Source organism: Ambystoma mexicanum, chromosome 2p (genome assembly GCF_040938575.1).
Source record: "Ambystoma mexicanum isolate Mex_15411 chromosome 2p, UKY_AmexF1_1, whole genome shotgun sequence".
Classification (NCBI taxonomy): Eukaryota; Metazoa; Chordata; class Amphibia; order Caudata; family Ambystomatidae; genus Ambystoma; species Ambystoma mexicanum.
In genome coordinates, this window is record NC_090923.1 from 636,622,488 (window position 1) to 636,641,431 (window position 18,944).

At 44.7% G+C, this 18,944-nt stretch overlaps 1 protein-coding gene across 2 annotated transcripts in view; it reads left to right on the forward strand.

Annotated features, from left to right (window-relative positions):
• Nucleotides 1–18,944, forward strand: part of LOC138566630 (acylamino-acid-releasing enzyme-like) — a 1,701,869-nt gene that overhangs the window by 510,184 nt on the left and 1,172,741 nt on the right. For both annotated transcript variants that reach the window (XM_069644170.1, XM_069644171.1), the window contains exons 7-8: nucleotides 12,941–13,113; nucleotides 13,814–13,951. In XM_069644170.1, coding sequence (XP_069500271.1) covers nucleotides 12,941–13,113; nucleotides 13,814–13,951 — 311 coding nt within the window. The remainder of the gene's footprint in view (nucleotides 1–12,940; nucleotides 13,114–13,813; nucleotides 13,952–18,944) is intronic.

Sequence of the window (18,944 nt, forward strand, 5' to 3'; positions counted from 1 at the left end):
TTTCGGCCTAGCTGCACACATACATACACACCTCAACAGTCTTTAGAACGCAGCTATACCACATGAAAATAATCGGCCGAGATGCACACATAATCACATACACAAGCTCCACCACCGCCAGAATGTAAACTCTGAGGTCACCAGCCTTGCTGCACACATTCTACTGACCTCACACAACCACCGTAACACATCTAGCATTAGACTGCAGCTATACAACACAAAAACTGCACTGGCTGCACACATACTGACTGCACACAAGCACTATTTACTACCCTACTCTCTCCACTGACCTGGACTACGGTCCCCTAGGGCGTTCAACCCACAGCGCTTTGAGATAATACCAATGGTATATAAGGTGCTATACAAATGCACAATAAATAACTATGCCGGGTAGCTGCAGCTGGGCGGGTGCCCTGATCCATATGGCTAAAAGTTCTGCAGGATAGGTGGACAGGTAGTTCTGTTTATGCCTCATCTAGGTTGAGGTTAATTGCATTGGTAGGTGGCAAATGTGTCTCGAAGGAAGAGGAGACATCCCACGCAGACTGCAGGGAGCGCTGCACACAGAGGAAGTCTGTGGAGCACTGCTCCCTACTGTGAGGCCAGAAGCTTCACAGAACCCAGCAAAAAAGAAAAAAAAACCTGTGCAGCACAGCGGAGTGAGTCAGATGAGAAGGAACTGCGAAGGAGTGACATAATTGCCTGATATGTGGTCGACCAGTGCCCAAAGTACCCGTGGTAAAGAGCCGAAGCCTGCGTACCGCAATTGAGGGAACCATAGAAAAAGGAACCACGCTGCCACCTCCCCTGAAGAATGCCTCGCCACAAGACATGTACGCAGTGTGCCAGGGGAACCTTGAGGAGGGCGGACCAGCCAATGAAGACTCCAAGCCAGGCAAGGAGACCAGAATAGCCGAAAAGTACACGAGCCACCATACTGTCAGAGACTGGGCAAGGGGTCACATAACCCAAGCCCGGGTCACAGAAAGACAGGCCTAGGAGAGGCCAAACAGACATACAGCCAGAGATGGGGCAAGATTCCTATTACACCATGCAGAGTTAGGGAAACAGAGACAATAGAAGGGACAGTGGACTTGAGAGTGGTTAAGGGAGAAAGTAGCCCAAGAAGAGTTGAGACAACTGAGAACCCAAAAGAGGGTAGAGATCCATAGAACCTAGGAAGGGGCTAGAACCAAAAGGGTTCCAAATCAGGCTGGGAGAGGCCTGACTAAGGATATTTGAAGGACGTTTGTTAAAACCGGCCTCAAAACTACAGGGACAATGGCCTAGAGAAGTTTTTTCTTTCCAATGCCACGGCTGGAGCCCTTGGAGAACTGGTCCATGCTAGAACTATTAAATGGGCAAAGGTCCTCGAATTACGACTTGCCATTCAGTTGGGACATTACAGTGAGGGTCAGAAGCCAGCCAGACAGGCGAGAAGCCCTTACCCATTTTGTTTATCATTATGTTTCATTATAGTGGTAGGTTAGAATCAGGCTAGGTAGCTTTCTGGACAGAGGACCGCTTTACTTTGTATGACCTATTGACGTGCATCCTTTTAGGCTTTGTTTTTCTGTAGAATAGGGACTAGATTAATGGGAGTTTAGAACAGGGTTTTTTCACCTAAAAAAAGGTTGTCTTTACCGCACCATGAGCTGTCCGCTTCCTGATTCTGATTTAACACAATAGACTACAATAACAAATGCAAAACAGTTAAGTACTTGTATGCATTCAAATTCAGTCAAGACACTTAGAAAAACAACATGCTAGTTCCCCTAACACTAAATGAGTTCAACACCAAGATGATTAAAGTCCTTGTGGCTTAAAATCACCAGTTTGAGTTCTATTTCACATGTAGGTGTATAAAGATATTTGGAAATTGGCCTAGAAAGGGATCCTTGACCAGGCCTCCACTGACCAATGTCAGATTTGTAGAGTCAGCCCCGGTGGGAGGAATTTTGAGGGCCACCTTGTCTATGGTAAGCAGGGAAGACGCTAAGAGGTTAGACAAGCCTGATCAATGTAAGGTAGCTGAGCAGTCAAGGCGTAGTCTCAGGAAAAGTGTGAGAGTGGTCTAAGGCTACAATGAGTCCACACAGAACAACACCAGTAATTCAGTTTAGACAGTAAGTATATGAAAATGGGTATTTATTAGGCCTTTAATTACACACTAAGCATGTAGAAATCACAGGTATGCATTGTCACACAAACCGTATAAACCTATTTACACATTCACCATTAGGAGGATAGAATTGCATATGAATTTATTACCAATGCAATACAGGTGAGTAGTCCGATGCAAGGTAAAATAGGTAGAACCACACAAGAACAGCTTCCCTCAATCTTAATAAATCCAACCCTAAAATGGTTTGGGCCTTGTGCCCAAAATTCACCAGTTCCAAGTAGATAAAAGTTCAGTAAAGTTCATTTAAGTACTCCACTGAATCCGACACACTAGGATAGGTTTAGGGAAGAATCCTTAACCCAGGTTCTACCATCAAAGGTCAGTTCAGAGTGAGTTAGGGTCAGGACCTTTTATTTTTATTTATTTTTGCATTTATATAGCGCACATACAGCCCAAAGGTCATCGCGGCACTGTTACTTGTGGCAGTCTTCGTTACAGAGGAGTTACATACTTGTGATAAGAGTAAGGGCATGTGAGTAACATAATTCAGGTACACAGAAGTACAGATTCAATGTTATAATACATTATGCCTTCATTATACCATGATTCAGATACACAAATAATACATATTTCAGGTTAAAACACATTGTGCAGGTGCCTAGGTCTGCTCATCCAAAGTGTGTGAAAAATAATGTTCACATCTTGGATGAGTTTTAGTTGAAGAGCATAGTTTTCACTGCTTTTCAGAAAGCTAGGTGGGAGACTTCTGCTCACAGGGATGGTGGTAGGACATTCTATTGCAGCGCCGATAGGCATGGGAAGCTCGCCCCTCCCGCTCTGGCTCTCTTGACTCTGGGGATCGTGAGCATGTTTGCATATGGTGTTCTAGTCGGTCTAGTGGATCTGGAGAGGTGAATTCTTTCAGTGAGGTAGGGTGGAGCAGTGAGATGGATGCACTTATGAGTGAGGGCAAGGGCTTTAATGAGTACTCTTTCTCTTACTGGGAGCCAGTGTGCCTGTTTCCTAGCTGCCGTGTTGTGCTCTTTTTTGGGTATTTCAGTGGCAGCTCTCCGCGCGCTATTTTGTATATTTTGAAGTTTGGTCATGTTTTTTGTGGCGGTGCCCAGGAACAGTGCATTACAGTAAGCAAGTCTTGATCCTGTGATCACTGTGTCAATTGTAATGCAATTATCCTTGGAGAGGAAGGGCCTTACTGCTGTCAAGGGCTTGGCATGGTAGGCCCCTGTTGAGGCGATGGCACTGACTTGCCTTGTCATTGTTAGATTTGAGTCAAGATAGACACCTAGTGTTTTTACTGAATTTGCCACTGGGATTTTAATGTTGTGGATCATAAAGTGACTGAATTGGGAGTCAATGTTCTTAAGTGTTTCCTTGGAGCCAACCATGAGTAGCTCAGTTTTGTCTGAGTTGAGGCATAGCCCATTGACTGCCATCCAGGTTTGATTTGTGTTGTATATGTGGTTCTGTGTCTATGAGTCAGTGCATAGTCACCTGTTAGGGTAAGGAGGATCTGGGTATCGTCAGCGTTGTTGGTGTACGAGATACCCAGGTTTTCAAGGATGAGGAAGCGGGCCCGTGTGAAAATGTTAGAGGGTGGGCGAAATACATGAACCTTGCATGTGGGACGCCACATAGGATACTGGTGGGTGAGGCTGAGGCAAGGTCTGAGAAAACTTGCATGGTCCTCCCTTGCACAAAGGAGGCGATCCAGGCTTTGGCGTTAGGGGAGAGCTTGGCTGTAGTAGATAGGTGGTGGCATAAGACTTGGTGGTCGATGAGGTCAAATGCCGTTGATAGGTCCAAAAGAAGGAGGAGTGCGGGTTTCCCTGCGTCTCTCGCATCATCCATTTGGCCTTATGCCCACTATTACCCTAAGGAGGACAGGGAAGGACAGAAACAGGTATATTAACTTACCCCTCTGACTCTGATTCTTCCAGAAACCACTGTAGGTGTTCCAGAATCCGCTGGGGACAAAGTCTTCTGTGTTTGGTCCAGTCGAGGAAGGGGTTGTGGGTACAGAGGCCACTTTCGGTGCCGGGATTTAGTTTTGGTCTGTCGCGGTGCACAGAAATCTGTTCAGAGACAGCTTCCAGTAGAAGACCCAAAATGACGAAAGGTGAAGTCTTCTGCGGTGCAGGCCCCCTCAGGACACCTCCCGAATTGAAGGAGTGTTCAATGAAAGGAACCACGGTTAGACACCAACAGGCGATCGTAAAGAGGTAAACACAGAAGCAGCCCCAGCACAGCTTCGCTTGGAATGAGACGGCTAAACATGCAGGAGCATGCGACTTGTGGCATAAGTTGAAGATCCACAGAATTCCAAGGCTCTACTCAGAGAGAGCTAGTCAGTCCACTGGTTGGTCCAGGGACATTTCGATAAGGCTTATATGGCACGGTTCCTCAAGCAGGGGTCGAGACGTGTTGTTGTCCAATTGTTCTAGGGATCAAAGCACCGACTATGGTCTACTTGAGATCGGGCAGAGAAGCAGAGGTTCCCGTGGTGTTGGTCACCGGCATGGATCATCAACTGGCTGCTGTTTTTGGTAGAGGACTTGGCTCCAACGATGATTTAGCTCTCCTGACCCAAAATCTGGAATAGAACCTCGCCAATGTCCACCAATGGTAAGGATCTGCACCATTCAAACTGGCAGTGGCTATCCAATCATGTATAACCACCTGCCACAACATTTGCCCAGGAACAGACATTCAGGGACTTGGATGTGTACTGGGACCACAGAGCCCCAGTCCCCACATCCGGGCTCTTACACAAACTGGCCCTTTGTCTGCAAAAGCAGCAGCGTTACCCAGGAAAGGGCATTCCATATATGGCATTTTGTGACCTGAGAAGACAGTAAGAATGCCAAAGAACAATATTGCCAAAGTACAAACAAAAACCTTGTGGCACGACCATGTTTGGGTGCTAGCCAGGTGCTAGCCACATTTAGTAGCCCTCTGGAACAAATCCAAAAGTGCATGAGTAAAAAGCATAAATCAGAGTAGTAGGATATCTGCAGCCACTAGTTTTTGTTAGGCACACTGGAAAAGTAAAATACAAGCAATTATAGAAAAGATATAAGGATACAAAGTATCCTAACCACACTTCACCGTGATGTGTACAATTGTAACAATACTAGAAATTCCAAGAGAGACCCAGAATGAGCAAAAAGAAAAGGAAAGTAATGCAGAAGGCTTTACTTACTTCAAAAACTCAGGAGTCCAAACAAATCAAAAAGAAAGGGTGTCCATAGACGTCAATGGGAGGCAAGCAGAACAAATAAAATCTTACCTAATACTGCTAATCACCTTCTCCCATGAATGCATAGGCTAGCTTTACCAAGTGAGTCTTGATTACTTCTTAAGAAGTCTTCCTTCTGTGTTCTGTGGTGACTTTTTAGCCTGTCGTCACATCATGAGTGACAGCAACATATTGCTGGTGAGAAGGAATTAGAATCCATCAAATTTGCCTTCCTAGTTAAGGTTTATATATTTATTTGTTCATTTATATAGCACACCTAACCCTAGGGTATCCTGGCACATTACATGAGGTTACACATTGAAATTACATGACAGACAGGTACAGAACGGTGCAAAGAAGATGTTGCAGATGCATCGCTGACATGTATAAAGTTACCAACATGAGCAAGACTTTATGCCATCTCCTGTGTGAAGAGCCAGGTTTTCACATTTTTTCTGAAGCACCAGAATGATGGTTCTGCTCTTAGGACTACAGGCAAGGAATTCCATATTTTAGCAGCTAGTACAGGAAAACTTGTTACCCCCTGCTTTGTGTAGCTTGAATCTACGAACCTTGAGGCAGTGTGTGTGTGTGTGTGTGTGTGTGTGGGGACCTTGTAGGTCGGTCAGTTAGTTTCTCGTTAATTTGCATGCAAGGTATTTGGGAGCTGAATTAGAGAGGCATTTATAAGTGAGTGCTAGGGTTTTGAATGCGATTCTGTCTTTGACTGACAGCCAATGGGCATTACGTCTTGCTGCCAAGATATGGTGGGATCTCGGGATATTGAGTGCCGTTTCTTAGCGCATTGTTTAGAAATATTTGGAATTTTGTTTACATTGCGTTTATTAGTTCCTAGGCACAAGGCGTTACAATAATCTAGTTTGGAAAGTATAAGTGCTCTTGCCAAGGAAGTGCAGCTTGCTGTAGATAGGAACGGTTTGCAAGCATTAATTAGTTTGCATGTATAGACCGTAGCAGAAGCTGTAGCATTGACTTGTCTAGTCAGAGTAAGTGTGGAGTCGAGATAGATTCCGAGTGTTTTCACTTCCTTGGAAACATTTATGTTGATGCCATCTAGTTAAATGATTTGAACTGGCTGTCTAGTTTGTTCGGTCTAGTCTGGGATCCGATGAGAAGTGCCATGTATGGCCATCCATGCTTGAATATTTAGGTAGATTTTGTTGAGTAGTTTTGTGACAGTGTCGTAGTCACCTGTAATGGGCATGAGGATTTGGGCGTCCTCTGCATAGTTTGTGTAGGTGACACCCAAATTGTCAAGGTTGTCAAAGAGGGGCTTAGTAAAGATGTTGTAGTGTGCGGGGAGACGCAAGAGCCCTGAGGTACTCAGCAACTGATAGGTGCAGGCTCGGCCGAAGCTGTTGGTGCGAATACCCTCATGGTTCTGTTGTCCAGGAAGGATCTGTTACGCTCACCTGTTGTCCAGGAAGGATCTGTTACGCTCACCTGGACCCCACAGGGTGTCGATCGGACCCAGACAGCTGTGGTCTCCTTCAACGTGATTCGTAGTGCAGAGATGACTGTCTGGACTGGCCCGCCTAATCTTGTCTGCTGGACCCGAAGAAGTATTTTCCTGCAAGTGGAGACAGGGATTAACCACCTGTGGGTTTTAGTGATGGCCTCCCAATTGTTCTCGTTCTCCCCCACTAATCACCTCCGATATCCCCTTAGTAACCTCACCTTATGTTCGTGAAAGATGAGCTATCCATCCTGCGTGTCTTGCAGGGGCGCGTAGATACCAGTTAATTCACTGGTTTGAAGGCGTTGGGAGAGTTCCGGTAAGTATTGACTCTGAAGTCCCTGGCGGGATTGGTAAGTATCAAGTTCAAAGAGTTCAATGTGCCCGATGTTCACTCTTGTCCCCTTCCTTCCTTAAGTTGCAACTGAGTTCGTGAGAAGGTGGTCTCGTAGCTGCTGCTGGCCTTCAGGTAAGAGTCTGTGTTACCCAACGCTGTCCGGTAACGATTGCATGCGTTAACGTGTTGTTTTTCTCCCTCTTTACAGATGCGGCATATGAAAATGTGGAGAGTTATGGAATAATACCGCCGGTGGTAAGTCTATGGTGGTAAGAGGTTGTATTTGTTGGTTCCCTTGGCTCACCTTGTTTTTTCTTGTGTCCCCTGGGTGCCGGATTACGGCGAAGAAATGGAGACAGTGCCGGATCGAAAGATGCTGTGAGAACTGGTGAGTATGGCGCCGTGCTGGAGCTGGCGAAGCGACGCGTGCAGGACTGATGTACTTTCCACGTCCAGAGATGAAATGGTTCCGGAATTAGATGAGGAATTTGAAATAAGTTAATTTTCTAACCTTGTCCTTTTCTTCTTCTTTATTCTAGGAGCTCCGGATTCGAGGCGGGCGTGGCAGAAGACTGGATGCTGGCTGCAGGCACGCGGGTGTGGCAGAAGACTGGATGTTGGCTGTAGGCACGGTGAGCGTCACGCTGCTGGATGCACAATAACGCGAAGCATGTGCTGCTGTTCGGGTGTGGTTTAAATAGCCTCCAAAGTAGTTCCAGGTAAGAAGTTCCCTAGAGCCACGCCCGAGTAAAAAATAGTCCCTGTAACAAAATAGTCCCATCCAGGCCTCATGTAGGCTTGGACTCTTTTGCAGCATGGTCTGCATCAGGTAAGTAAAGTCTATGAGCCTGGCGCCTATGGCGCCAGGACTGATTTCTATGATGAGCCTGGCGCCTAAGGCGCCAGGACTGAACACAGACAGCCCCTAGCCGGGGCTGCTGAGGTTTAAACAAATGTCTGGATGCCTGCTCCCGGAGCTGAGGGCCTTGGTCCTGATGCCCGGGGGTAGGCATCATGACAGCATTGTATCCAACTGGTGGCTTTGGCAGAGAAATGGGCTGCTGAGGAGAGGTGTTTACAGAGGACTTTATGGTTGACTAAATCAAAGGCGGCAGATAGGACTAGTAATAGGATGAGGGCTAAGTTACCTTTATCTTTTAGGTCGTCGATTTTAGTTTTTAAGTCTATCAAGGCTGATTCAGTCCCATGTCCAGGTCTGAAGCCTGATATTCGGTCGCAGGCCAAGGATATTATTTGGTCCAAGATGTTTCTGAATTTGCAGGTATGCTGTCCTGTCTAAGATTTTCAATAGGAAAGGTACTGTAGTTATAGGTCTATAGTTCGTAGGAATGTTACGATCAAGGCTAGGTTTTTTTTAACAGTGGGAGGACCCACACATCTTTCAGGTTACTTGGGACCATACTGGTTTCGAAGGATGCATTTATTAAGGTGGTGATGAACAGTGCAAGATTCCCCGCTGCCTCTTTGATGATTGTTGCAGGGCAGATGTCCCCTTGGCATCTTCATGGTTTGAGGCTAGATATTATGCTCTCTACTTCGCGGATGGTGACAGGAGCGAACTTATAAAGGCTACAGGGGTTAGAGGAGGAATCCTGTGACTCGCGTAGTAGAATATCGGATGTGTGGCTAAGTTCTTTAGTTTCAATTTTCGCTTGTAAAAGAGATAGTTTGTTAAGCACTGCTTTTTGTATGTTTGTGCACCAGTTCGTATTTTTGGTGCACGTTTCTGATGGTGGTATGGGGGATTCTAATTCTCTGAGGATGAGGAAAAGTTCTTTAGTTCCTGAGTTAGCTTTATTAATTATGTCATTGTAGGTGTCGCTTTTGTCTGGAGATGGCAGTTTTATAACTATTAGATACATTTGAGAATGTTTCTTTGTTCAGAGCTGTAGGGTGATTTTTCCAAATAGCGTCAGCGCTTCAGCGCTTCTTTTTTCTTTATGCATCTTTATGCAGGGTTTTGAGGTTAGGGGTGTTTAGATGAGTGCAAGGCTTGACTACTTTGTCTATGGCTTGACGTAAAGTATGATTGTATAATTCCACTAAAGAAGAGGGATCCATACTGAGGTTGGGGTATTTGATAATGGATTGTAGTAAGGACAGTAGTTTCTCTACTGTGATATTACGGTTGTTTCTGGTGAGTGCTGGTGGTGCAAGTGAATTGCAGGAGTTTGGGCAGTTTGGGCAGATGCTGTCCTGTGTGGTGAAAGATATAATATGGTGGTCCGACCAAGCACAAGGTGAATTAGATATAATCTTGGTGTCACAGTTAAGGTCTGCAATCCAGTCCATGTTTCTCCCTTTACTGTGCGTAGGCTTGGTGATGGGGTGTGAGAAACCTAATTCTGTGATGGTGTTGGCTCAGGCTAAGGCGTTATCATCATTCATGTCGTGAAGGCCAAGATTAAAGTCTCCCAGCATCATAATTTGGGATCCCGGTTTGGTGTTCACAGTGAGGAGTTGTGCGATATCTTCCTCAAAGGAAGATATTGGGCCTGGGGGTCTGTACATGAGGTGCATCGTTACTGTTTGTGAGGCTGTGAGAGGTAATTTAATTGACAGGAGTTCACCTGAGGGGAATGGTTGATTAGGTAATGCCCTTAGGCCGAACTGGGTTTTAGCAATAAAGGCAACTCCGCCACCTCTGGAGGTAACTCTGTCCAGTTGAGGATAGTGTAGTTATCCGGTATTGGTAGGGAGAGTACTGGGCCTGCTGCGACGTGAAGCCAGGTCTCAGATATTGCTAAGAGATCAAGATCCTTCAGCGCTATGAGGTCGGCAATATGTAATGCATGTACTGGCAAGGATCTTGCGTTTGAGTGCTCCCTTGATCAGTGGGGTATTAACGTCAGTGATACATGTAGATGGGGAGGTGTTTGTCGATAGGGTCAGGTCACTGATGTCTTTGTAGTTGTCTAGTTTGAGCCTTTTTCTACTAGTGGGCATAGTCTTGGTTCTGGTTTTTGTTCTGCAGTTGGTAGATGGGCGTTCTTAAGTCTAGAACCTAATCTAAAGTTCCTGATGTTTGCAGGGCATGATAGGTTAGGAGGTGGCCGAGTGGGGTATAGCTGGATCCATTGGAGAGGAGTGAGTGGGCAGGGGTTACACCATATCGTCCCTAGGGTGGTATTAAGTTTGGTTGACACTAGCTGGAGGGAAGGCAAAAATAGTAGGAAGGTTACAACCTCTAGTGGCTCGCTGATAACACCTGCAGTAGGGATCAGGGTTTTGACGATCACTCATCGGTTAAATGAGGCAAAGAGGCACTAGGGCAGTAGTTTCACGCAAAGGGCAACATGCCAGGCTCCACGGCTCCGGTGGCAGAGACAGGGGCCTTTTCTGCGGGGCCTTTGCTGCGGGGCCTTTGCTGCGGGGCCTTTGCTGCGGGGCCTTTGCTTGCAGGGGCCGGCAAAATGCCTGCCGGCGTTCTGATAGGCTCAATAAGGAGATTGGTTGCCTGTTGCTAGGCAACCAACACAACGCGGAAGAAACAATTTGCAGTTTGGCGCGCCAATCTCATTGTGACCATTTTGGAGTTCCAACGGAGTAGTAAGTAGGATCAGGAAGCCAAATGTCGTGTAGACTACTCCGGGCTGCTCGATGTCGGCGGCTGGCGTGAGGCCGTAGATTTACTAGCGCAGTGAGCTCAGAAGGCAGAGCGAGGAGGGTAAGACTGGATGCTTGCAGCAAGAGCGTGCTCCACCCCTGCCGCTTACCGTGTATGCAGAAATGCGGGTTGTACTTCTCCTGCTGCACAACAGTGTGTTGGGCTCCAGCCTGCACAAAGAGGGACATGCAGGTAGGGAAGTGGGGTTCCCACTTATAGGCACAGACAGGGGCATTTGCTAGAGGGCCTTGGCTTGCAGGGGCCGGCTAAAGGTTCTGGCCACGATGGGACTAGGCCAGTATTTTCCTAAGCTTTAGTTGATCCATCTTCTCTGTGCCCTCGTGACCGTCATGTTGTGTGCTAATGGGATGGTCACAATGCAATTTAATATGCAGGGAGGCACAAGATAGTGTGCCCGATTTGTACCCTTTTTGCTTGGTGGTAAAACCTATAGCTGCATGTATTCATTAGGCACGTGCTTCCCTACAGATAAGGTGTGTATTGGTCACTTTTACTCACAAAGAATAGGCAAATGCACACAAAACAGGGAGTAAAAATACTCCCAACAAAAAATGGGAAACAAAACACATATGACCATGTGCCCCTGCTTCCAGTCAAACAGCTCCATGAATCGGTTTGGACCAGCCGTGCATGTAGTACCACAGTAAAACATTGCTATTATTACTTCCTGACCGGAAGAAGTAAACGGGTATCTTTTATTGTGTATGAATAACTAGGTGCAAAGAAATAATTATTACAAAAACAGTTCCGTTTCCCAGTTAAAACATTTTTTACTTTCTTATAAAATACACCCATTGGGAAATGGACATACATTTTTACTCCCAAAAAAAACATTTTACTCCCAACTTTAAAAAAAATAGGGAGTAAACTACTCCCACCTCAAAATCTTATCTGGAGCACTGGGCATGTGTCAATCTATTTGCAAATGTTTGGTATTTTGTTATACAGTAGAGACCATAACTACAATTTAGATTCCATTTTAAGAGTGTTTCAATAACTCAGAGATTACTCTCTATGGAAGGTTTACCTTGACTGGTGGGAGGCTTGAGGTAGGTGAGAAGCTGGCTTCTGCTGGCAAAAGAACAGTATTACATCCTGTATGGTAATGTGAGTAGTGAGATGGATCTGATGATCAGGGTGAACTAATGGTGGGTGAAGCACCAGCTGTTGTAACCGGTTGACGGGTAGATGATTCTCCTTCATCGATAATTGGCATGTTATCGCTTACTATTTTGCCCTTAAGTGTTTTACACGCAACTAGTTTAGGCTGGTCGAGACGTCAGGGTAAATTGGGCGATCCTCACTTTCTTTTATGCAAATGGTAAATTAATGGTCCTAGATTTCAAACTTTACTACCTTGTAACACAAATCTTACCGCCGCTTTTTGGCTCCTTGGACCCTGAAATACAACATGTTGCTATAGAGAAGGCGCAGGCCACTGGGTGGAGACTTCATACATCTCAAATGCATGTGTCCTGGGATTAATTATCAGGAATCAGGGTTTTGACACTGTATCTGGTGTTTGGAGAGCAGTTCTTCCTGACCATCAGTCAGAACAAGCTAAACATAATGTTGGACAAAGGCTTCAAAAGGTATGTAGGGAAGGTGCTTTTAGTTAACGATTTAAGGATCACCATGGCATTTCTTTTTATCAGTGTACAGTCCCATGCCAAACTAAAGACCGAAATATTGGGTAATTGGAGAACCTCTATTGTGAGATGATTAGCCTTTCTTCCAGATTTAAAGCTAATTTGACCCACTATAAATATGTATTAATGAATTACTGATATCCTCAGGCCAGAATCAGCTGCAGTGTCTCAGCCTTGTAATGTGAGGTGCCAAAGTGATGAATTTCTTTATCCAAGCCTGATTATTTCTTAGGACAATCTGTTGATATATCGGGTGCATTGACAGATTGGTGTGTTTGCAATTAATTGAAAATCTGTCGGGTGTTATGAACAATATATGCCTATAAGGAATTCTGCCACTTTATCCTCTCTATGCCAGGCAGTTCTTATTTTTTATTGGATGCATATGATAAATTCTAATAGGACATTTTCAAATCAAAATGTTTCCTTTTTTCTTATTTATACCAGAGCAGTTTGGATGCTTGAATTGGTCGCACTCCGAGACACATCTGCTTTATGTGGCAGAGAAGAAGCGCCAAAAAACTGAATCGTTTTTCAAAACCAAGATTCCTGACCTCAGTAGTACTTCTGCAGAAGAGGACGAGGTGTCAAAATCTGAGAAGCTGGACAAGCCAATAAAGGTTATGATTTGAAAAGCTTGCAACTTGATGTGGCTGCAGAGGAGGTGTGGGGTGGTGTGTGCTTGTAGTTTTACTATTACTGTCAGTTGCTGTACCGTCTGACTCCAAGGTATATAGTGATAGATTATTGGGCTGGTAGTGATGCTAGGAGGTCTCTGCCGGTGCCATAATGTGTGATAGGTGTGATACGTTAATGTTAAAGCATTCCGGTGATGGTGGTAAGATATGAGGGGTGGTGTAGTGTAGCTGTTTAAGTCAAGCCTACAGGCTCTGCCCCTATTTTAGATGCTTATCAAATGCCAGACCTATGTTGCATGGTGTGCTGTGTGCAACAGGAGAGTCAGAATCCAGTTTCTTGTTTGGGGCGAGCCAGATTCCATCAGATGGGTGGATAGTTCTTATAAGAAAGTATCTGGCTTGACCCTTTTGCAAAGGAGTAATTGATAATCACTTATGGGGACGCTTATTATGTTTGCAGCCAATACAATTTCTGCCTATTAGACTTTTCTAGCAATGTGCTAGCTTGTGTAGAACTCTAGTAATGACTTTTGCATAAATGCACACCTGAAGGTGATACAGCAGTGTGTAAAAGAAAATGCTAATGTGGACGTGCTTTGTGTGTGCTGTGTGTGACATATGTGCCACGAATGAAGGAAAGAAAGAATGTATCATCTTACAAAGGTGTTTTTTGTGTGTGCAGGGCGACCAATTTGTTCTCCACGAGGACTGGGGGGAAGGGCTTGTCAGTAAGAGTGTCCCTGTACTGTGTGTGTTGGATATTGAGAGCAGTAACATCTCTGTGCTGGAAGGAGTGCCTGATCACATATCTCCTGGTCAGGTTAGTGAATATTATCTCACATTCAAAGCAGTTGGTGCACATTTTAAAAAAAGTGCTTACAATTAAGTTTTTTGTTGTCAATATGAGAATAATCATTTTGCTTTGTGAAGCTGGTCTGTATTTACATGCGTACCCGTGTCTCCCATCCAGTGATTAAATATGAAATTGTCTTAAATATCTCTGAAAATCAAGATCACGCTTTCTTTTGAATTATTATTATATTTTTTTTATTATGATCTGGCCGAAGTATCGACTTTTAACAGTACAAACAATTACAGCATATAAAACCTATTCACATATTAAAAAGAAACTCATATTAAGTTCATACTTCAAATGAACACTCTATACCTCCAAATTAATTCAACAATACTTCGCAACAATACTAATTTTCAATTTAACATTTTAGTCCATCGCATATATATCAATTCCTGAAATATTAATTCCTGGATGGAACCACTGTTCTTAAACAAAACCATGCTCCTGCTACACTTTTAGGACCTGCGTAGTAAGGAAGACTTCTAGACCAGCTATCAAACGTTCCTAAAACATTCTGGCACCCAAATTCTCAACTGTAGCCATGAACCATCCCAAAAGGGACACCCTCCCCTTCCAGGTGCCTCCTCAATTGATCACTATGTGTTTTAGGGTTTGTTTACCCACTTCTAAACACGAAGAACAACTGTTTGGTCGAAAGGACTCTTATTCTCCCGTAATGAGCAAGTTTAAATGAAATCTTAAGAATTGTTGTCTCTGCTTTGAGTTTGGTGTCTTGCATACCTTCGACGGAAGCCACAGGGTTTGTCATTGATTGATACCAATTTGGCCGGGACCAGTTCTCTCATAGCTTCAATGGTGCGAATCCAATTTTATCTACCCAGGGCCTTCTTGACACCCATTCAATTGGAGATTAAATCCTCCACTGTGCATTCGCATGCTGCCAATATTGCATGCACATATTCTTTTAAGTCTCTCAGAAGAGGACTGGTTTCTCCATCCAACAGAGCACCAATATCTTTGTGGAACGAATTGCTTGGAGAAACCATAATCCATCTAAAAATGGAGACCATCCTCCGTTCCACCTGCATCTGCACGGAATGAAGACCTAATTCATATCTTAGATTGGACACCGGGAAGCTCTGTAGGAGGGAAAATACCTTTTTCCAAAGTACTCCTTCTATATGTTTCCAATCCATCTTCATTGACAAAGGTTCCATGTCAATTCCATAGAGCAGAGTGGGCAAGGTTTTCCCATTATAGAATCTTATGAGGGGACTACGAGAGAATTTGCAATAAGTGTTGAACAGTTTCCTCATTTGACAGGAAAACTGTAGTGCCCTGTCCTTTAGATCTGCCAATGTCTGGGCCAGTGTTGGAAATAAATAAAGTTTAAAACCTAATTAGACCACCTCCTTACCTACAGGAACAGCCTGTTCCATCAAAGACCTCTTGTAGTTCTAGCTGAACCTCCCTGGTCTTCTGAAGGACAGTATTTTGGTTTTAGTGGGGTGGATCTGCAATTAATTTTCCAAAGCATATTCACCCATTGCTGTCAACAATCTCTGTAAAGCCTACTGGCGTATAGTCCAACAGGACTATACCGTCAGCGTATACCAACCACGTTATTGGACATGTCCCGATTTTAGGACTGCCCAATGCATGGGGCATCAGGGACTTCTCCAGATCAGCCAGATAAACATTTTTTAAAAGGGTTCAATTATTCACCCTTGTTTCACCCCTCGCTTCACTGGAATCGGGGCTGACAAATGGCCTTGCGTATTCAACCTCACACGTATATTAGTGCCCTCATGTAAACTTAATATGACGGCTAACGGCGCCCTTGGAATTCCCCACGTGTCTAACCTAGCCCACAGACACCCCCTATTGATCATATCAAAAGCTTTCGATAGATCAATCTATGCGCCATGTAGGACGGGTCCCCCCTTCACCCAGGATTTTTCCCAGATCAAACTCCTAATCAGACTGTTCAAACCAGTTGATAAGCCTCTTCGAAAGCATATTTGGTATTTTGACAAGATGTTCTTTCCAGCTGCCCAGGCCGCCAATCCTGCAGGACTGCCCCCGTAAAGATCTTACTCTCCAAGTCAAGAATAGCGATCAGGCGATAGTTGGCGGGATCTGCCCGGTCACCCTTCTTGTAAATGAGAATTACTATAGCTGACTTCCACGTAGAGGGAATATCCCTGGTCCACATAACTGCCTCATATGACGTTAACAAGATCCCTGACCGCAGGACTATATTCCCCTTCAGAGTTTGATTTGTTAAGCCATTTGGTCCGGCCGCCTTAGAGGAGGAAGAACCCATTTTGAGGGCAGAGAGCCTTTCTTGAGTGAAGGTTATCAACCACAGCGTTGTAGACGGTGGGATACGGTGATGCTTTGCTGGTTTACCATATAAAGTTATGAAGTGGTCGAACCATATATATTCAGCCACTGCATTGCCTTGCATACTAACTTGGGATTCCCGCTGTTGATTTATTACAGACCAAATGTTTCGTGAGGACTTGTCCTTCAAAGCTTCCAACATCATCTCACTATCTCTGTGGAAGCGTAGATACCTATGTGAGTGGGGCCAATTCCTATTCTCTCTCTTCAAGTAGTTGACCATGCTTTGAGAGTTCTCGGTTTGAAATGACTTTGTTGACCAGTCGAATCGATTTCCTTAATTCTCTTTTCCTCCCCCGTACTTCCTTGTCAAAATGGTGTTGGTTAATTCTCTGCCTTAGAGCAGTCAGAGGTTGCGGTGTGTCTAACTGCCACAAGAATTCCAAGAAGTTATTTGGACCACAGGCTCTTGTTACATCATGGTCTGACATGTTGTTGACTGCTTCTTGCAGGGCACTGGTTAGACTATCCCCCCTCTACTGAATTTAACAATTCTATTATTTTTATTGTTGACGCCAAGGTTACAACACAATCCCATGCTCACATTAAATGGCTTTTGAGACAGGCGCCACACCAACGGACTGTGGTTGCTTGTTCCCCACCCTGGACTGAAAAGTGGTTACATCCGGCAAACCGATCCTGCGAGAGAAAGAAGTAATCTATAGTCGAGCCTGCGTTCCCTCTCCTCCAGGTGAAGGCAGGAGGCATCTCCCTGCACATTACCATTTGTCATCATCAAATTCCATTCAATCGTAAAGGAAAGCCACTTTCTCCCGTTTTTGGAGGGCCCTCTTTCCAGTCAATTATTTCTTGGGGCCCTTGTGGCAATACATTGAGAGTTAAAATCCCCTGCTACCACTTAACCCACAGAATCGACAGACATACAACAATAAAACATCAGACACATGCCTCAGAAAGGACACCGGAGTAGAGCAGGTGCGGTTCCAATGTACATTTATGATACTCAATGATATTTGGGGAAGATTGCCTCTCAACGTTAGCTTCACGACCAGAAGGCCCTCCAAATCTGCTAATATTAATTCAGCCTCAGACACCAGTATTGATTGCCCGGTTATACAAAGGCTTTCGGCTGACCTGCTTTTCCTTTCAAGGCAGCAGGCTGATGGAAAGTCAAGAAGCCATATGGTAATGAGCCCTCATCCGTGTTTCCTGCAGGCGAATTAGATAATGTTTTCAGAAAATCTCAACGATTTATGTTCGAAATAGTACCCAGCGTGTAAAAACTCTGTAGCCTTAGGTCACCTGATACTAAAGAGACTCATAGCTCACTCCAAGCTTGTGAAACATGTGGGTCAGAATTTCAGGTAGCAGGGACCAGGCTTGAGATTTAGTATCCATCAACAATTTGGATTCCCCTAACCCTGCGCAAGAGTTTATGGACTGTGCTTGGTCCTTGTTCAGGGCCCTTGAAGAGTTAGATGGTTTATTTCTATCACCAATGCCAGTTGTTGTTTGGCTTACTTCACTGTCCTTTCCCAGGCTAGTAGGTGAAATCATGTATCCCCGGAGGCCCAACTCGGTACTGGCTTTTAGTACCGCTTTCACCCCTAATTTGGTTTAATTTGGTTTTCGGTTCCAGTTCAACTATTTTGACAGTCTTTTTATGGAAACCAAACATATTCAATGTTGTGGGTAGAAAATAAATGCAAATCTGGGACTTTCTTGAAAATGGCCATTGAGGGCATTACGCGCACCTCCTTTTGACGTGCATTTTAACCATACTCCCAGGATGGCAAATGGATGTAACTCTGCATCATCCACTGGTGATCCCACAACAGTTGCACCTTTCACCTTGTCAATCACACAGTCCTCCGATGTGGCAGTGACAGGCTGAGAATAGCCAGTGATGACCAGTGCTGTTTGATTCACCGCTGACGCTCCACAGGATAAAAGCCTCTTATCTCTATCCTGTCCTTCATTTGACGTAACTTGATCCACAACAGAAGCCTGAGAGGTCACAGCTGTTCACAAACCTAACTTTTTTCCTCTGTAGAAAATTGGTGCCCATTTTGCTGTGTCCTGAGCTATCTGTTTGAGTAGCCGCCATGGGCTTCGGAAGGGTCCCAGTGTTTGAAACATTTGCCTGCTCCTGTGTTTTACCCGGCTGGAAGATATGCTCCCATTTCTTTTGATCATAATACTGATCTGTTTGAAGTCATATGCTTGACTTATGGTGAGAAGAAGTTTATTGCAAGCTATCTTCAAGGGCCTTATCTTTACTGATTGAAGAGCGAGCTGGGGGGCACTAGATCTATAATGGTGATTTTTTTTTTCGAACAATTTTATTTTCTTCAGTGGTCAAGGCATTTTACATACAAGTACATCAGTATACAGCTCACAAAGAACTGAGCTACATTATCTCTTATTGTTTTACCGCTATTCAACTAACACCCCCGAGTTTTACCCCTTCTTTGTTCTAGGTCTTTTTTCTCCCTCCACCCCATCCCCTTTTCTTTAAAGCCCCGGGGTCTTTTATCCCGCCCTATAGATCTCTGTGGTACCGTCTCGCCTTCTTTGTGATCTTGACTGTCAAGTGATCTGAATGTTTTTAAGGATCCGTGGTTTATAG